This window comes from Lycorma delicatula, chromosome 6 (assembly GCF_047948215.1).
Source record: "Lycorma delicatula isolate Av1 chromosome 6, ASM4794821v1, whole genome shotgun sequence".
Classification (NCBI taxonomy): Eukaryota; Metazoa; Arthropoda; class Insecta; order Hemiptera; family Fulgoridae; genus Lycorma; species Lycorma delicatula.
This window is the reverse complement of record NC_134460.1, coordinates 89330858-89352176: the sequence shown is the minus strand read 5'-3', so window position 1 is coordinate 89352176 and position 21319 is coordinate 89330858. Positions and strand designations below refer to the sequence as shown.

The window sequence follows — 21319 nt, the reverse complement described above, 5'->3', positions numbered from 1 at the left end:
TTAATATTTACTTTCTTTAGATCCCCGTCACCTGCAAAACATTCTTGTAGCAGCAGCGTTAGTAGTAACAACCAAAGTTCAGAAGGTTCATCAAATAAGAACCAAAATAAATCAACAGGTAAGAAATACAATTAGAAAACTGTTATTTCATTCAATTTACCATAAAATTATTAGTAGTGAGATATTTAATATATTTTTATTTATAAGTAGATTTTATTTTGAGTTCAAATAAAAATATATGATCATGAACAGAAAACATCAGTTGCAACTGACCAATTAAATTTACATTAAAATATTTTAATAAAACTGACTTTAAATGCCAAAGAAACAAAATATCTATAACTCACAATAAGCCAAACCCTATAAAAAAAGAGGAAATCTATCAACATAATAGCTATTGGGAAAAAAACTAAACAAATCAAATGCAATGATAAATAATTAATAAATCATTATTAAAATAACCATAATTATATTAAAAACACTCTGACAACTACTTTTGTAAAGAAAAAAAATAATTACCAAATACAGTTCACCACAAAAAAATCACAGAATGCACAGGGAGGTGATGGATCAAAATTCCTGAGTCATCTCATTATTAATCACAGAGAAGTTCAGTTAAATGTATTTTTTTTTTATGTTAGGTGCCATAATTCTAAAGGAACACCTGATATGAATCACAAGCATTCTCAAAAATTACCTGTCTTTAAAAATAATAAACACAGCAAGAAAACAATAAAGCATTACAATAAAAGGTTTACTACAGAAACTGAGGAGTGAAGTGTTTCATCAAGTCAAATATACAGATGTGACATCAGCATACTAAGTAAGTCCACTGAAATGCAGGCAATATTCAGCCTCACAAGTAACGTTTTCATTCTGTTCATTAAGAGAAAGACTTTCTAGTGGACATCATTACTCTCAAAGTAATGCTGACTGGAGCCTCTTAAACCTCAGATGATGAAGATTCATCACCATCATAAGGGGGACTGGAACAAAGAATGTACGAGGCTCAGCTGATAAATTTTGGACATATATGCATAGAATGGGAATGAAAAGAGACATTGGAATGAAATAAAAAATTAATGTAAGTACAACACCTTAGCTACAAAATGCAGTAATTATTTTTCAATATAATCCCTGCTTACACTGATACACTTTTCCCAACGTGTGACAAGTTTTTGCATTCCATCACTATAAGATTCTGGTGGTGTTTCTCGAATCCAAATGGCCACAGTTTCCTTCACCTCATCATCAGTGGTGTAATGATTGCCTTTAAGATCCCTCTTGAGATGAGGGAAAAGTGGAAGTTGCATGGTGCCAAATCTAGAGAGTATGGTGGATGCAGAATAGGCCCAAACTTCAGCTTGCGGAGAGCCATCAGAGAGTTTGTGCGATACCCATTGTGCACAGATTTTACAGTATTTTACAGTAACTGAATAGCGATGCGTTGCTGGGTGATTCACCAGTCACTTTGAAGAAAATTATCAACTTCATTTCGATGTTTCTTGTCAGTCACAGAAACTGGTCGTCTGCTGCAATTCTCAAGGTGCATCCTCAATTGTCCCTTTACCAGCTTCACATTCACAAAATTTCAACACCCACATTTTCACAGTACGCCTGTCAACAGTTTCACTACTGTAAACTGTTTTTAAACAATGAAAGGTATTCGTAGAATTCACATATTCTTTTGTTAAAAAATCGTTCACTGCGTGCTGTTTTAACCAAGTTAATATACTGACCGTACTCGACTCCATTTTAACTGCTACTGAAAACAAACCGGTATTCGGATTTCAACACATTATCACAAGTTTGTAGAGGGAGATTTTTGCTGTATATGCTGCCATGCCCAACTCAATAGTGCCTTTTATCTTTGTGTAGCATACTAGTGTACAAAATTTATCAGCCAACCCTCGTAAAACAACAAATTAATGTACCTCTTTCTTAAGTGAAACAATGTATTATATATACTGCTTAATTAAACAACAGAGAATCAGTCAACAAGTCAAACCAATATTTAATTATGCAAGTAATCATCTGAAGTAATTACATTGTTGATAGATGAATAGTTACAGAGACAATAATGGTATAATAAAATATTGTTTTACATCAATAACAATAATAGAAGGTATAGACAGAAATTTCTATTTTGCTTAGAGTATTATGAAATACTGTAAGCAAGAGTAAGAAGTAAATACTACGAAGGTAAAATCTATATCTTAATTATTAATAATGTATTTGCTTAATAAACTGATAAATTAAAAAGTAACAGATTACTAAAAGGCAGACCATTTATTATCTCATCATGATCAGATGACTGTTCCAAAAAAGATTAGAAAATTTTACTTACATAGTTCAAAACTCATTCATTGTATAGATTGTAACTATGTAACATTAAATATAAATAAAACTATTGCAATGTATTCCTCATATACTTCCTTGGATAGCAACAAAAATCACTAAGTTTACAATGATAATATTTGTTAATTACAGAGATAATTACTTAGATAAACAACAGCTGTTACAACTAAATAAGTCTCTAATAGCCAAGTAACTGCTTGGATAATATTAGTGATAATAGTAGTACCAGCAGTATTTAGAGTCAGTAGTATCATAGGTATCTTGTTTACAGTACAATTCTTGTGTAATCTAATATTTATTTTGTAGATAAGCCCAAATATAGTTGTTTCACTTTGAAACATCTTAAAAAATTATACCCCTGTTACCGTAATTAAACATCTATTGTATCTAAGTATTTTCTCATCTAAAATAAAATATTATAGATCAGGACACCTTAAAAATATCAAAAAGAGTTTTCAAGATAGGATATGTAAAAATTAACTTTACTTTATTAATTAAATTAAAAATCTAAAATCACATCTCTTACCTACTTTTAATTCTCGTTTTATGTGATGTTTGCTCTCATTAAAGCCCCATGATTATCTCGTTAGGCAAATGCTGAATCATCTTTTTGCCCACACACTAGTTTCTAACAAAATTTATGTTATAAAGTATAACTATATACTGATATGGATAAAATATTTATTTAAATATAAATGGATAAAAAAAATAAACAAAAATTTTACACTTTAGGTAATTCAGTGAATCGAGGGACAAGCACACCACGTATTATGCAAATGATACTTCAATCAGGTGGAAGTGTCAGAAAATCATCAGCAGGCAGGCCTCGATATCTTTCCATTAAAGGTACTTAGAATATATAACCTTTTAATTAGATGGTGCTACTGCACAAACAAAATGTACATCAAATGTGCATTTTAGTTATTTATGAACAATTATGTAGTAAGTGGTTTTACATGTTACAACCTAATACTAACACCATTTTATGGGTTTATAACAGGCATTATGCTAATACATCTGGGTAATTGCCAAGTTTCCAGCATTTCCTCATAGAGAAGCAATAAATATTATTCTACCAAAAAGATTTCATAAGGCAATTTTAAAAAGTTTTAATACAACCTGAAGGGGAAACTTTAGTGAAAATTTTTAAAAAATTTTCTATAAAAAAATAAAATTTCAAATCTGAGAAAGCGCCACTATTTTAAACACTTTATGTTCAAAACGATATATTTAATTTATTTTTACTCCCTATGAAAGTTTTGTTATCTACTTAATTTTTTTTTTCACAGTTGATGCATGATGAGAAAATGAGATTGATGTATGGAGTTTGTTTATTTTCATTTTATACAAAACAATTAATTTGAAAATAATGAACTATGAGCAATATATCAAATATAATCAATTAATTAAATATAATAGATTAATTTTGTCAGATATCAATTTCTGTCCTACTTATTGTGTTAATCATAAGGTTTTCTTATTGTTAAGGTTTTCTAGATTGAAGGGAGCTAAGGAGAACTGGGTGAGCAGCTTCAACATATTTAATTTTTACTTACCCTTGATGGTATAAACATTTTGAGAAACAACAAGAACATTCTCCTTCCTAAATCCAAATAATGCAATCTCAGTTTATTGGCCTTATTACAATCTTGCACACTACTTGTGAAAGAATTTTTAATGCTGCTCACTACTTCATCAATTTACCTCATACAATCTTAATTAAAACTTCTTATAATATAGATATAAATCTTATTGAATATCCATGGCAGTTACAAGCAGTTGCAAATCACAACTACCTAATTCTGTCATATACAGTGGTTGGTAGGCAGGTAGGAATTTATAATAGAATGAAATTGTTTTCAATACTACCCAATTAAGGCCATCAATTATTACTGTATTTGTTTAAAAAATTAGTGGTTACTATCTAAAAATAATAAAAATGCCGGCTACCATTTTGGAAAATCTTAATGAATTGGAAAATCCAACACAGTATTATTATGCATTCAAAGCTTAAGTAAATGATGAGAATAAAGTTTTTGTAACTTTATTCAGTGAACACATTGGTGACACAAAATAACACTATAAGGATATTCCAGTCAACAGGTTCTAAACAGATTTTTCAAAAGTGTTATTGATAATGTCATCGATTAATAAGTTTCACCCGCTGCCAGTAGCAATGAAAATAGTTCCTCTTAAGTATTATCTAAACGGTAGTTACCGGAGGCTAAACAGGAAAAAGAAAAAAAAAAGGAAAAAGCAATGAAAATAGTAATCGGCCTGAAGCGTCAAGTTGTCAGGTTGCAAACATAGGATAGATAAAACTGGGCTACTATATATTTCTTGGCTTCATTAATCAATGAAAATAAAACACACTAATGCAAACATTAATAAAGATAAGATATTTAAAGATATATTTTAAAGATAAACTACTTACCAGAATGAATCTCATTTCGCGTTAATTCGGATCAGTAATCGTCTCAAACACACATTTTAACATTTAACAGCAAGATAAACATCTAAACTCCAGAAGATAAGAGATATCTAACCTCACTATTCTCTTAGGTCACATGGATGCTGTTAGCTGCGTGCACAAGCTGTAATTATTAACGGACGACGCACAATAGCTCTGCTGTAGAAAAATGCTACTTGCATATGAAAAACTTCTGCGTTAAATAATATCAAATATATTTTAACACACTACACTGTTACCGTCATTAACACAACTTTTCTGTTAAATGTTATTAACTGCTTCCCCAAAGAAAGGTAAAATTTATTACGTACATTCATCACCGTCTAATTCTAATAGACAGTGTGTGTATGACGAAGTTCTACAGGTACTTTAATAACCTATTCTACTCGTGAAAATAATGTAAAATGTTAATAAAAACATATCTTATAATGATTCGTTTACAAGTTACGGCTAGTGAAATATTTCGTTCGGATTTCAGCTACTCCGGTGAAACGAGGTCGTACTGAAATTGTTAGGACGTTAATTAAAGTGCAGAATTAGTGATTTCTTATGGTTTTTAACCTGGAAAATTGAAAAAAATAGGTTCCAGAACACTGCAGTAATTTTTAAAAAATCTAGTCTAAAAACCTATAAATTGAAGTAAAAATCCCAGTTTTTTTTATGTTTGACGTGCATTAACTTTGTTAAATGGGTAAACACGTAAAAATTTTAAACAAAACTAGTAGAGAATTTAATTCCGAACAAAATTATGTGAGATAATTTAAATAAAATAAAGAAAGGTTATAAAAATTCGAATTTTATTTAGAAACAGTACACAAGACCAAAGTGCATTATACGAAACTGACTTTTCTTTCTTTTTTTCTATTTAGCCTCCGAAACCACCGTAAATTAATACTTCAGAGGATGAATGCAGATTATATGTATGAATATAAATGAAGTGTAGTCTTGTTCAGTCTCAGGCCGACCGTTCCTGAAACGTGTGGTTAATTGAATACCAACACCAAAGAACACCAGTATCCGCGATGTAGTATTAAAATACGTATACAATTAACTAACTGCTGCCTTTACTAGAATTTCAACCTTAGAACTGCGATGACGAACTCATCACTAGACCAACCCATTGGGGGTATACGTAACTTACCAGTTTATTATAAATGTTCTAAAACGAGCCCGCCACTATAAACTCTTCTTGGCACGCTTTTGTAATGTTTTCTTTTATTGTTTTTTCTTGTTCTTCAGGGCTGTCCTTAAGTTGCTCAGTCGCATCCATAATGCGGACAATTAATTCCTCACGAGAATGTATTTTTGTTTTGTGTACAATATTTTTCATCCATCCTCAGACGCAAAAATCTAAAAGAATTACATCAGGGGATCTTGGTGACCAGAAATGTGAACCGCCACGACTGATACATTTCTCAAGGAAATTATGTTTAAGGGAATGGAAGTGGCACAAGATAGGTGGGGGGAAGCGCGCCATCATGCTGCGCTTCCCCACCTATCAAAGTATACTTTGCGTCTCGGCGCTAGAGAAACATCTTCAAGCAGTTACAGCTATTCTTATTGAAGACAGTGCAATAGGCCTCAGCATTTAAGTGGCCAGGTAATATGAACGTCCAAACAGCTGATTGTGAACAAGGCCACATTGACGCTAAATCGGTGTTGAAAATTTTAATTGCCTTTCACCGTTTTATGAGTATTTACTTCTGCCCATGAATGCTCACTGCGTAAGTTTTGACGCAATTTCAACTGAAATTTGCCTCGTCAGTAAACAAAACATACTTGTAGAATTGTCGATTTGTATTCCACCAGTTGCAAAACTCAAAGCGAAGCGGTCCGTATCCTGGGTGTAGAATTTGAACTAAGGATAAAACTTTGTTTTGTTTAAGTTCCTCCAAACAACGAATGCGAAATACCTATACTCTTAGAAAGACATCGTGTATTGACGCCTGGTCTGCACTGAACTGCATTGGTAATAATTTCATCAATAACAGCGTCATGTGGGGCAGGTCGTAGTTGGTACGAATAGGTAATGCACCCAACTGCTTCCCGAAGATTGCAAAAAGTTGCGCTAATTGTTTTGGGTCTGGTATCCAGCAATTAGGAAAACCTATTTCATATTTTACACACACCCAGAATGAGAACACCATATCAATGTATTCCTCTGTTGTAAATAAGTACTGCAGTGGCAAACCGATCACGTACAAAATAAAATTCACAGAAAACCTTAGCAAACAACAGATCGGGTTCACAGTACCAGATATACTTAATGAACCTTACAGAATGATTTAAATCAGCTATTGTTATTTTATTCCCATCTTTGAAATAATTATTTTTCAAATAATTATAAGAAACAATAATTTCTGTCATTAATAAAAAAATTTTTTAAAACTATTATGTAAGCCTTTTATTTATTTTTATTTTCAGTTGTGTAATTTCCTGTTATTATTTTTTTTAATCTTTTAACAAAAAATTTTGTTTACAATTTTTCCACATCACCAAAAACAATTGGGTTTTTGTGCACATCAAATAAGTACTTTTCTGACAAATGTAGTAATGTACTGGTTTTTAAATAAAATTCTAATTTTCTTTGTTCTATACAACTGTTCTACTTTGTTCTCTCAACTGTTATTCTCTTTGTTCTATTCAACTATCAAACCAATTTGTTTTGAATTAAATTCTCTACAAGGTTTTTTAAAAAGTTTTATATGTTTATTACCCATTTAACAAAACTACATCAAACATAAAAAATAGGGTTTATACCCCAGATTTCTCAAAAGTAATGCAGATACAGTTCTAGGAGCTATTTTATTCGAAATTTCAGGTGAAAACCTTAGAAATCACTAATTCTGCTCCTTAATTAACATCCTAAAAATTTCAGTACGACCTCATTTCACAGATGTAGCTGAAATCCGAGCGAAATCTTTCATTAGCCGTAACTCGCAAACAAAGAATTTTAGGACATATATTTATACGAATTTATTTCATTATCATTTATACGAATTTATTTCATTATCTTCACGAGTAGAATAGGTTATGAAAGTCCCAGGAGAACTTAGCGACACTTCTGTGTGTAGTAGAAGAAGACAATATCAGATCTTTTCCGTTCCACATACATTTTTAAAGCCTCACAAGGAGATGCCGCTTTATTTCCTCGAACATGTGATTACATAATCGCGATCATTTTTTTTATTTTTATGAATATTTTTAGCTTTGCATGACTGTAACTCCAAAATGCAGTTTTGTTAACTTATTTAATTATTCGTGCAGCGAAAAGGCCAATTCTTTTTCATTTTGTCACATAATACAAAACTAACGTAATGTACATCCTTGAAATATGTTAAAGGACTGTAGGCAAAATAAGTGTATTTTGCTATGACTGTATAGGTAAGATCAAAAATATACAGATCATGAAATATATCATCGCTTTGCTTGAATTAATAATCTTACAGTATAAAATTATTGAAATCACCATTGAAAATTGTTAAACCTGCTAGCAATAATCTCTTCCTATAAGATTAAACTAAAATATTAAAAAATTGAAAAAAAACAGTTCAGAGTTTTTATGATTTTTGGTTATTATTACGTTTATTCGTAAGATTTAGTTGTTAGCGTTTTTTTCTTCTGAAAAAAATTTTCTTAACGTAAATAAATAACTAAAGGACTAATATACACAATAGTGTGTATGCAGAATTCTTTAAATTGTATTTAAAACATTATTAACGCAATTAAGTTATTTTGCAATAAGTTATATTTTAAGCATCAGTTATAAACTGATGCTTATTTTAAAAAACTAATTATAAAAAATGTTAATGTAATATACACATATCCTTAATATGTATATTCAAATTATTTTATAGAAATATACAAATGTATACTTCTGTAAAATAAACATGTCAACAATATTAAATCTTCTATTTATTAAAAGTATAATAATGCCACTGACTTCTACACAACACTGAATTTAATTCAGTTGTAAAAACTAATACAGTAAACTTCCTTTAATTCGACATCCTATTGGTCACGAAACAAGCAATCACGTCTGGTCCAAGCTCGTATGCGATCGAAGGCGAAAGGGGGAGACGTTGCGTCGGATGGAACAGCATGCTTAGAGGGAGCAGTCGTCAAACATAATAGAGCGCTTACATTCGGGTGATAGCGTAAAGTTGCGGAGACCATGTGTTCCTTACTGCGTCTTTGTTGACGTTTTATATTCAGTTTCAGTTTCGGCTTTCGAGTACGGTCGTCACCTTATTGAACGCTTGGGCCTGGGGCAGTTAAACTTGCATCAATCCCGGGCGGCCACCATTGAAGCCATGAGGATCCTTGAGGAGTACGACCTCGAGGTCCTCTTGGTCCAGGAGCCGTACACGTTCGGGGATAGAGTAGTTGGCTTCCACAGCAGTTGATGTTATTCAATCTCTTGGGGAACGGCCGCTCTCTGCGATCATAGTCCACTCGCTCTCGTTGGGGGTCTTCTGGATGCCCCAGTTTTCTAACGAGCAATTCACCGTCGTGCGAGTCTCGAGGGGTACGGCTCGATGTCGTACTCGTGTCGGGATACTTCCAGCTTGGATGTAGTATCGACGACTTGCTGGCGAAGTTGGGGCGGATTCTGGACGGTCTCCCAGGTACCAGAGTGCTGGTTGGTCTAGACGCTTACTCCAAGCCTTCCGCCTGGTCAGTGAGTGGTTCACCCCAGAGGCGCGGGTCTCGCACAGTTCGTTGAAGCCAGGAACCTCTGTTTGCTTAATGAGGCAGAACAACCGCCGACTATCTCTTCCGAACTGGGGGAAAGTTACATCGATGTCACCTTGGTGACGGGCGATCTGCTTAGGTGTACAAGTAGTTGGACTGTCTGGCCCAGGGCCAGTGTGAGTGATCATACGCTTATAACCTATGGTATCGTTTACGGTGGCGGTCCAAAAGCTCCAGATTCGGGTCGCTATAACCTAAGGGGCCTGGATCAGGGCAGGTTGCGGCTGCCTTACAGGGTTAGAATGGCGCATGGAGCACAAGGAGGAGGAGCTGGAATTGATGACTGAACAACTTGGCCGGGCTACCAAGACTGGTTGCGATAGGGTTCTACAGCGAGCTCGGCCAATGGACGGACTCTTAAGTAGTAGCCCGTCCGCTGATCTGCGAGTGACTTCCGCTTCTGAGGAGCCCTCTGTTAGCCACAGGCGGATACCCGGAAAAATTGTGGTTCTCTGACCTGAGCGTGCTGCGCGCAAGAGTTAGGTCCGCGCGTAGAAGATACCGGCGTCGCCCCCTAACGGGGATTATCGTTGACGTCGTGCGCGCTGAGAGTCTTCGGAACTACCGGCGCGTCCGTAGTGAGTACGTTCATGCCATCAAGGAAGCCAAACTCAAGTTTTGGCAAGACTCCATGCGCGAGTTGCAGCGCAACCCCTGGCAGCTCATGAAGTCATGTTAACGTCCAAAGCCATTGCACGTGCTGTCCAGTGTTCGATGCGGGTGTGGTGGTCGGGACTACACGTTAACATCTGTGATGACTTACCAGGCATTCCTGGATACTTGGTTTTCAGATAATTCGGATGGTGAAGTAGAAGTCGGCGTTAGAGCGGGTGAGACACCGTTCCCTGGCGTAAGGGCTGTAGAACCCCTAGATATAGATAGTGACCAACTCGACTCGGATATTTTGTATCATCTGAGTTTTCTGTACTCGGGATGCCTAAGCTGAGGTTGCTTTCCGACTTGCTGGAAGGTGGCTTTGGTGAGGGTGCTCTTAAAATCAGGGAAGGATCCGAGTGAGGACGGCAGTTATCGACCCAGCCTCTTGCCGGTAATCGACAAGTTGCTTGAAAGGCTGGTTGTGGAATGGCTCTAGGAAAACATCGATATGAACTCTCTTTTAAATCGAGGCCAGTATCTCTTCATGAAAGGGGTTGGCACCTAGGATTGCATCTTAAATGCTCTTGCCGAGGTGGAAAGCGCCGATTGTAAATATATTTTGGCAATTTTTATTGACATAGAGGCAGCAATTCTTCCTTGTATTGAAGTTTTGTTCTCTATGAATTGGAACGCCGCAAGGTTCCCCTAGCCTTGCAGGCCGCAGTACGTGACTACTTGTCTGATCACACGGCTCTGTTTAAGGATGCCCACCTGATTGTGGAAAAATCCGTCACCATGGGATGCCCGCAAAGCTCTGTTCTCGATCCATTGCTATGGAACCTGGTATTCGACGGATTTCTGGGACTGACATTCCCAGAAGTGGTCACGGCTCAGGCTTTCACCGATGACTGCCTTCTGTTAGTTCGTGATAATTCACGCCGCAGCTAGTAGACTGAGCCCAGGCGGCTTTGTCAACCGCAGAGGGCTGGATGGACATTCAAACTTTCTGTACCCAAGACGAAGTATACGCTTCTGAAGGGTACAGACAAATTATCATATACCTACCGGGTTGGTCTAGTGGTTAACGCGTCTTCCCAAATCAGCTGATTTGGAAGTCGAGAGTTACAGCGTTCAAGTCCTAGTAAAGCCAGTTATTTTTACATGGATTTGAATACTAGATCGTGGATACCGGTGTTCTTTGGTGGTTGGGTTTCAATTAACCACACATCTCAGGAATGATCGAACTGAGAATGTACAAGACTACGCATTTACACTCATACATATCATCCTCATTCATCCTCTGAAGAATTATCTAAACAGTAGTTACCGGAGGCTAAACAGGGAAAAGAGAAAAAAAAAATTATCATATAGTCGTAACCCCGATATTAAGTATAAAGGCTGTGTAATCAGCCGAGTTCGAGTACATAAGTACCTAGGTGTTTGATGAAAATTTGTTGTTTAGCAACCACATTAGACAAGTAGCCGCAGACGCCGTCTCTGTGATGCACAAGCTTAGGAGGATTGCTCGAAAGGATTACGGGCTGTCGGACCTCATTTGTACTTGGTGTACCGAGGTGTCTTCGAAAGTATGGCCTCTTACGCGGCGTCCTTTTGGGCACCTAGGTTGGAAAGAAATCGAGCACTTACTAAAAATTTAAGGAGTGCCCAGTGCAGAGCCTTAATAGTATGCACTGGTGTTTTAAAAACAACCTCCTACGAGGCTACCACTGAATGGGAAAGGCTGTCCCAATCGATTTAGTGGTGAAAGTTCGGGTGGCCATGTGGAAGTTGAGAAGAGGCAAGGACACCTAGGTATTTGGGATGTGATTTTCAAGCCGAGCCTGCACCGGAGTGGAACAATGATCTCAGTACACCGGTTCTAAATTTACAATAGTTGCTCATCTCCCGCCTACGGAGCAGGCTTTACAGCCTCGCAAATCAGAAACTTTTAAAAATATTGTTATAAAGCTAAACTTTAAAAAAACCCAGTCAGACCAATTACAATCGGTTTTGTACAATTGGTTTTCAGCAAAACTTTCACAAAGTAAATCCATAACTGGCCCTATGCTTGTTGAAAAAACAAAACAATTTCAACAAGATTTTAACATAACAAATGTGGATTATAAATTTTCTTAAGACTGGCTAATGAATTTTAAGACTCGTCATGGTATCAGGAAATTAAATGTTTCTGGCAAGTTGAAATCTGCAGGTGTTGAAGAGGAAGAATTAAATTTGGGAGGAAGAGTTAAAATTTAGGAGGAAGAGGGAGTTCAAATTAAATTCAAGTCTATTTTGTATGAACATGAGCTGACAACCTGCCAAACATACAATGCAGATGAGAATGGCCTTTTGTGGCATTGCTTACCAAATTCCACCTCTAGCTGTAGGTGGTGAGAAATGTGTAAAAGGTTTTAAGAAAAATAAAGATCAGTTAACAGTACTTCTCCACTCTAATTTGACGGGTAATCACAAAATAAAACCTTACCTGTGATATATGAAGCACATTCTAGTATGTGGATGAATCAAGAATTGTTTAAAAAACTGGTTCTTCAAAGACTCTGCCAGCTCAGAAGTGATACAGAATTTTAATCCTTTGGGGTGCTTGAATGACCACTGTCAGTGGCCACCTGCCATTCCCAAATAACTTGTAATATATTCCACATGTATAATTCTCTCAGGTCATATGGCCACTGCCAGTGGCCATTCACTTGTCTGCTGCAGCTCGGCTGCCAGCTGGCAATAGCTCGGAATCATTTTCTCGACTATTACCTGAAATGGAGACATTGAAAGAGCATTTACAGAAGAAGAGGTAGGATGATTTAAAAAAAAAAAACACTTTTATTTATAATCTTAAAATAAAAACATGGTATTGTGTAATTTTTTAGTCCTCACAAAAACATTATGTTAATATTATATGAGTAAAGGTAAATACAAAAAAAAAACTGGAATAATAAAAATAGTTTTGGTTTATTGACAGAGGAAAATACAGGTGTTGAGTTTGGAACTGCTTTGTGTTATGAGGCCGAAGAAAAAATTATATTACATGAATAATAATATGAATAAAAAACAGAAAATTTATAAAGCAAATGTTTGTTTAGTGTTTTATTCCTTGAGGATTTTGGCTGTATGGTACTGTTCGAAGCATTGTCCAATACACAATCCAGGTTGTGCAGTGCATGTTTTACACATATATTTGGTACATTTCCTTGCTCCACTAGCACTTTTGACACTGCATACAAAACAATCCTTTGTTTTATCAAGTCCTAGTGACCAAAGGATGTGAATAGCGACCAATTTAAAACTATATTTATAGCATACAAATGTTACGGCCACTCATATTGGCTGTGCAAGTGTTCAAGGGATTTTGTACGGGCCACTCCCAGAGGCCATATGAGCTGAGAGGTACACGACTGTGAAAAAAGGAGGGTTAAGTCACACTACAGGTGTTACTTTGTACAGAATTTACTGGCATCAAATTGCAATCTTAAGGATTTTCTGGGACAGTTCTCTAATAAAAATTCCAAATCTTTGGCTACTGCATTGGCTTGGGGTGGAGTACAACAGCAAACTTTGTAAAAGTCATGGTGTAAACTTTGGCCTGAAGTAATGGATAAAAATGTCAAAATTATTGAAAATTAAACTGTTGATGATGAATTAGAAGAGATTTTACATGATTTACCTTTAGAGAACCCTATATCACAACTGACTCGAGAAGAAATTAGAAAGTGGGTTAAAGCATATAAAAATGAGGCAAGAGGAAATTCTGACAGACGAGATCATCATACAGAGTGTGGTCAATCCAACAGCTCCCTAAGATGTTGACTCAGATGAAGACGACGTGGACGAATCAAATATCATTTGGAATCAAGGAGCCGATGCCTTGAACACATTTATGAAATTTGCTGAATGCAGCAAGCAGTTCTTTCAATGATGCTAAAATAATGAAACTCGACATTACATGAAATAACTTCTGAAAAATATGAAGAGAGAAGACTAAAAAACAAACCAGTAATCGATATTTGTTTATGATGGTTTCTACCAATAAGAACAACCCCGCAGACTTAAAAGTCTTCTTTATCAACTTCGTACAAAAAAAGGCTCACTTTCATTTTTCTTTGTACAATGCACTTACTTTACTGTACTGAATTGAATACTGTAATTTTTTATGCAACTCTATTTATTCTGTTTAAAGAATTAAAATGATGTTTTCATTTTTTTAAGGCCTACAGTGGACTGTTTGGTTTTACTACACATACTGTACTGAAGAATTTTTTATGCTGTTTTAATACATAATAAAAATGATGTTTTATTGTCATTTTTTTGCTTAGTCCTAATTCCTTCCCTTTTTTCCCAGACATTCATCCTGTAATCCAGAATATTTTGTAATATGGCATGCTTCAAGTTCTGAACTTGCTGGATCAAAGGAAGTTTACTGTATATCAAAATTTGCTGAAATCTAGCAAGTATTGATATATGATTAAATGTAATTGTGCCCATTACAAAAATAGTAATGGAATTCACCCTTCTGTTGAATTTTCTTTATATCTAAGAAAGGATTTTACAAATTTTCATAAAAATTAAATCATTTTAAATAAAATATATTAATAAATGAAATACAAAAAAATTTAACACTGTTAATTTTTACAAATATTATCCCTTCCAATAGCAATTACACTAACTTTTGCTCTCTAATTTATCCTTTCTTGTTCACTATTTTACCAGAACTACATGTTAAACATTCAAGTGAGCTTATTTGAGGCATTGGACTTAACTTGCTTTATCTTTACAGAATTTTTTTTTCAATTTATAAAATGTTCATGTCAGTGTACTAGAAGATAATCTGTACACACTGAAGTACTTTTCAAGAGCTGAGCATTCACTGTTCTGAAAGGATACTAATATACTGGAATTTTTATTTGTGTATATCTTGCCAAAACAATGGTGTACAAAAAAAATTGCTCTTTAAAGAGGTTTTAGGGATTCTAGCCTTCTAGCTCCCTCTGCTAATGAAAATATTAATTGCCAATATTCCAAATGTTCTTTTAAAAATGTATTCTACCTTCGGAAAAAAGTATAAATAAGGTTCAAGCTTTTTTGCACCCCAAAATACTCATGCCTTCTAACCCCGCTCAATTAACAATTGAAATAGGTTGTATTCAAAGCATTCTTTTTAAAATATTCTCACATAAGAGAAGTTCAATTTTTCTTATTCCCTAAGTTTTCATATCTTCTAGTTATAATCCAAAATGTCTTTTTTTGAATTTTGTTTTATTTTTTGAGAAATATCTTCCAAAACTTTACAGAATCAGAGTAAACTTTATTGGTTGAGCACATTTTGACCCCCTTGCCTTTCAGATGCCTCTATCTCCTGAAAATTGAATTATGATATTTGAACTGATATTTCTCAAAATGATTCTACCTTTACAACAGCTGCCTCATACCCTCTAAAGTTCAAAAGTAGCTGCTCTATACCCCCTCTTAACAAAATTCAAAATATTGCAGTATTCCATCCATTTTAAAAAACCACCTAACAATTACCAAATATTCTTCATGCACATAGTTAAAAAAATTGTTTTTTGTATCCATTTAAAGCTTATAAATTTTTCCAGGAAATAATATTTACAGTTTCTGTGAATGATGAAAGCAGATTATTACCTGGGTGAAACTAGATACTGCTACTAGTTGAATAAAATATTTATTCAATGTTGTACTTGTTCATTAAATGTAGTTTTTTTTTGTAAAATTTTGAGGTTTAGTAAATTTTTTTTGCTTTGGTAAATTTCAAAGTGTCCAGACATGTTGAAAAATTTGCAAGTTGAGGTTATTGGAATTATTAAAATTTGATTGGTGAACTCCTGGGTTGCTATTATTATCAGTGACTGTTTTGTCAGTTTATTGTATAATCTTGTGTATTTGTATGATTGTTAGTTGGTTACATTGATACTATGTACTCTTGCTTTCAATTTCTGGTATATTTCTTATTTCATCCTGTATTTTCTGTGGTATGTTGTCTATAAGTGTGTCATTACCCTGTAACAGATATTTACTGATTATTCAATGTCTGTTGGCTAATAAAGACATGCATATTAGCCAATATACATGTAATTATAGAAAACTGCATGTAGTATCATATGGGATGATTATTAATTAGATATGTAATGAATGAGTGTGTCAGTTGAAAGTAGTTTTTATATAAACAATTATCATCTATTTTAGATACTCTGAAATCAAGGAAATTACTTTTTAATACTTATTTTAAAACATTATCCAATTTTGTCATGATGTTCATTAAAATAAATCTGAATAAAAAAAAAAATTGTTTGATAACAGTAATATACAGTTTTGAGAAAGGCTTTATGAAAACAGAGAAAAGAAACTCTGTGCCAATGAAACATCAAACATATAAAAAAAAACTTATCAGTTTAATCCTTATAATTTAGAAATAAGATCATCTCAGTTACGTTTATTGTTTTTAATAAAACATGACAATGTAGACATTTTTTTAAAATGTTTTAAGGAGGACTTGGTGGAGTAATAAATAGTAATACAATACGACAACGGATAACAAACAGGGTTCAACAACAAAACACTCTGGTTAAACCAACTGAAAATGTAGTGAGAGAAAAAACAGAAATTGTTTCTGTGAGAGATGTACTTGAACAATTAACATCATTGAGAAAGGTAATTTACTATTACTATTTATTGCTAATCATTCTTATTATATTTAGTGGAGGAAATAAAAACAGGCAAAAAATTATCAGCATGCATTACAGTACACAAGCTTATTGCTGGGTTAATTGTCTGTGTCAATAAAATTTTGTAATAAACATTTGATCAAACAAATAATTACAAAGATACTGAAAATTAAAAAATTAAGATAGTCGCAATTTTGAAATTTTTAAAGGCGACATTTTCAAATTTTTTTATTTTCTAGAATAAGACACTATAGTTTTGGATTTGCTTTATTTAATTACAGTAGGTTTATCCGAACCTGAGAAATAATTTTTTTGTTGAAAATCACAAAATGTCATCCAGAAAGAAAACAAAGCAAAATAGGACTTATATCGATATGAACTTTTTTGTTCATCTTGGTGTCCTGAATCAGTACCTGAAATTTGGGGAATATATCTGGAACACTCTGTACACACACACACACACACACATATATATATATATATATATATATATTTATTTTTTTAAATATTCATTTATTCTATTATTATTTATTCAAGTTTGCACTTAATTTGTTTTAACTCATTCTACTATATCTACTAATGAAGAATTATTTAATAACTTACATGTGCATCTAGTTTTATATTTTTAGTTTTTTTGTTCTTTAGCATTTCTCTTGCTAATTTATTTTAATTACTGTTCAGCTCATTCTTTTTATTTAGAATACTGGTGTTATTTGAATTATTAAGAGGTTAGCAAGTATTGAAGCTATATAACTATGCAATAACTTTTATGTGTTCCCTGCATCTTTTTTGGGTGCAAGGAACACATATTATATCCTACAATCATACAGTAACAGGATACAACACAAACTATATCCTGTCAATTGGAACCACAGTGCTCAGTTGCACAATAAAAAAAAAATTGGTTAATTATAAATTTAAAAATTTCACAAATACATCATCTTTCAAACATAAATTTTCAACATTTCCATATATTTATAAATTATCGTCAGAATACTAAATATATTTTTTTTTGTATTCAATGTAGAGCAATTACATTCATTAAAAAAATTAAACAGTACTACTTATTTCTACATATTATTTTATTTTTTCAGGGACTATCAATCAAACAACATGAATGGGACATTTCCAGAAGTCAAACACCATTTTCAGAAATCTCCTCAAGATCATAACGTTATAATTTTTTAAATAATGTAATATAAAAACGAATATAATAGTAAAGTAGTGTAAATATGCATAATATTTTTTATAAATAAATATTTTTGTAAATTAAGTACTGTAAATTTATAGATATTTAAAAATTCTACTAACTGCGAAATCTAGATAAAACTGTAAATGTTTTTTACATTAATTTATTCCTCATTAAATTTTAATTAGAAAATAAGCAAAATATTATAAATATATTAAATAAAAGCTACAGATAAATCAATAATAATATATCGTTATACCTTAATTTATCATATATGTTCTATGGATAAATCTTCTTTGCTGACTGGGTACAAACACAATTTCAATCTTTTACCATCTAAATGACAAACAGCTATCAATCACATCTACATTACATGTACCAATTACTAATGAAATTATATTGGCAATATTCAAAGAATATTCTTTGTCTATTGAATTTTTTTTGAAAATTTAACATTAATATTAATGTGAACTTAAATGTAAAACTAGATCTAAAAGAAGTTTGTTACAAGGTTACAAATATTAGACTATTTGTGTGAAGAAAGAAAGTATGACACATGCAGCTGAGATGCATATTATGAGATGGTCTTTGGGGTATCGCTAAAAGGCAGTAGTATGAGAATATAAAAATGAAAACGATAACTGTGTTAGATAAGTTGAGGGTACAGTGTCTTGTATGGTGAGGGAATGTGGTGTGAAGGTAAGAGAAGGAGTATATTTCTTTGCCAAAGAGGGCCAAAGATGGCAAAAGGAAGAGGTGTAGATTTCTTTTTGTTTCTCTTGGTCTAGTAATTAACTAGGCAGAAGAACCTAGGGACAACTGCTACGCTACTTATCAAAAATATGAAAAACAGGTAAAACTCAGTAAAATTAGCACTGTAATTCTGTAAATGATTTGATTGTAAATTAGAATGTAATAAGTTACTTGATACATCTGACCTGTTATTATAACCTCAATTTTTTCAAAATAATATAAAATACATCCAGTAATTTTTACTGTCTCTGTGAAGTAGAACAAATATTTAATAACCTGACGTGCTATAACTAACATACAAAATATTTTTCAAATAGAGTACAGAATCAAGATAAAAATAAGCAAAATATTAAAACAAAAATTGCCCTCCTGACTATATTTCAGTACTAAATTATTTTTAAGTTTTTTCAAAAATTGCTAATAAAACTAACAGATTAATAAAAAGTGTTCGACACAGTTGATCCCTCTATTTTAATATAAAAAGATAGGCATTACAGAAATTACTTAATTCTTATTTAGAACAAAGATATTGTAATACAAAATTTAAGACAATGCACCTAAATGGGAATGAATAACATGCAATATACAACAAGAATCCTCTTAAGCCCATTGCTTCATATTTACATAAATGACATTACAAATTTAAATTTAAATGGTCAACCTATATTATTAGCGTTTGATTGGTTGTTAAAGCAGAGAAGGAGCTATTTTCTAAAACCAATAACAATTTAAATAGTATTAAAAATTGGTTCCAAGTTAACAAACTGTCTTTAAATATAAATAAAGCAAAACTTATAAATTTATCTGTAGATCAAAACAATGAGAGAATTTTAATACAAAACTATGACTGAAATCTTAACAAGAATTATGCCTGCTAAACAATTAAGGCTGTAGACTCCAGCAAACATTTACACTATACCAGTATATTCATAAAAAATTATCTTTTAATTTGTATGCAGATAAGTTAATTAAAAGCATAAATCTAAATTAAAAAGCAAAAGAACAAGTATTTAAAAAAAATCTATATAAAAGTACACTACCTTTTGTACAATCTTTATCTGATGTTATTAACATACGGTAGAGATGGAAATTTATCACAATTGTTATAATTGAAGGAAAGTATTTTTTAAAAATTGATAAAAGTGGATAAGTTATACCTTACAGTATAAACAAGCATAAACTTAAAACAAAAGAAGAAATGAGAAAATTTTAACAGGAAAACTGATATTATTTATATATGTCATTAATTATATATTTTTCCGTTAAATTCAGTGAAACAAAAACAAGTGATAAAGAAAATACAACGATTAAAACAGAATCTGTCGTGAATCTTAACAAATATATTATCTAAAATGAAACAACTCATTTATTTATGGTAATTCAGTAAACAATTATAAAATGGCAAACTCTCATGTATCCACTGACCATCTGTTAAAATGTAATCAAACTCATATGAAATGTACACCCATGTTTATAAAAAGCAATTAACATTTATATAAATGCAGTGAAACCTTTTGAAACATAATCAAACATTAAAAAAAAAAAAAACATACATCAAATGTTTAAAAAGAATATTAAACATACTTAATCAACTGCTAATAAAATATTAAAAATTAATAAATATGTTAAGTAGCGTTACATTCTGTATATAGTTATAAACTCATCAGAATTAATAATTTTCAAGAATAATCTGTAATAAGAAGGTGAAACAAGTTTTAAGTAATTTCCCTTAAAATAAATCACAGTCATATTTTTCTTAATATCTACAGCAGTGTTTCTCAACCTGGGGGTCATGGTGATATGAATGAAAGAGGGAGGTTGTGAAATTAGTCTACAACTTTACATGTAAACAATAATGATATCATTTTGTGAAAAAATAATTTATTAACATTTTACATACATTTATAAGTAAACATGTAAAGAAAATAAATTAACAAGATGGTTGTGTTTATTTTTCATTTAAAAGTTTTTCCATTCATGGATCTTTGTTAAAAACATACAAAATCAAATTGTTTTCAAGTGGTAAAAAATGTTTCCTATATTTACTTTTTTACACAACCATATACGAAAATCCCTTTCACAAAAGTAAGATGTGGTGAAAGGGATTAATATTGTCAATTCTTCTGTGACTAAATTTCCATATTCACTTCAATGAGCAAACCAAAACTTACCTACATTTTCAGATGTGAATTGTAGTTTTAATGTTTTATCGGCAGACATTTCAGTGAGTTGATTGTGAATCTCAAGTGGTAACTTAGCAGTTGCAATATTGTTTTCACTTAAAGGATTCAGTACCCATTTCTTTGAGAAATCATTTCTATCTTCTGGGAAATACTCTGTGAACTGAATTTTTAGCTCACACAAATTCATCTTTGTGCTATCCAAACTGTGGTAAATAATAGTGTCTCCTTCAGCCAACATTTTCTCAATATAATTTGAAGCAAGTGGAAACATCAAAATTTTTGTTTTGAAGGCGAGTAATCAAGAATTAAAGCTTGTTAA

At 32.6% G+C, this 21319-nt stretch overlaps 1 protein-coding gene and 1 long non-coding RNA gene across 4 annotated transcripts in view; one reads left to right on the top strand and one right to left on the bottom strand.

Annotated features, from left to right (window-relative positions):
- LOC142326723 (uncharacterized) overlaps positions 1 to 5064 on the bottom strand; it is a 100688-nt gene extending 95624 nt beyond the window's left edge. Inside the window, exon 1 of the long non-coding RNA XR_012756846.1 lies at positions 4793 to 5064. This is a non-coding gene — a long non-coding RNA (uncharacterized LOC142326723). The remainder of the gene's footprint in view (positions 1 to 4792) is intronic.
- Positions 1 to 18283, top strand: part of LOC142326722 (uncharacterized) — a 146645-nt gene extending 128362 nt beyond the window's left edge. For all 3 annotated transcript variants that reach the window (XM_075369369.1, XM_075369370.1, XM_075369367.1), the window contains 4 exons: positions 21 to 118; positions 3091 to 3204; positions 16698 to 16861; positions 17970 to 18283. In XM_075369369.1, coding sequence (XP_075225484.1) covers positions 21 to 118; positions 3091 to 3204; positions 16698 to 16861; positions 17970 to 18047 — 454 coding nt within the window. In that variant the 3' untranslated portion in view covers positions 18048 to 18283. The remainder of the gene's footprint in view (positions 1 to 20; positions 119 to 3090; positions 3205 to 16697; positions 16862 to 17969) is intronic.
- Positions 18284 to 21319: the final 3036 nt, after the last annotated feature.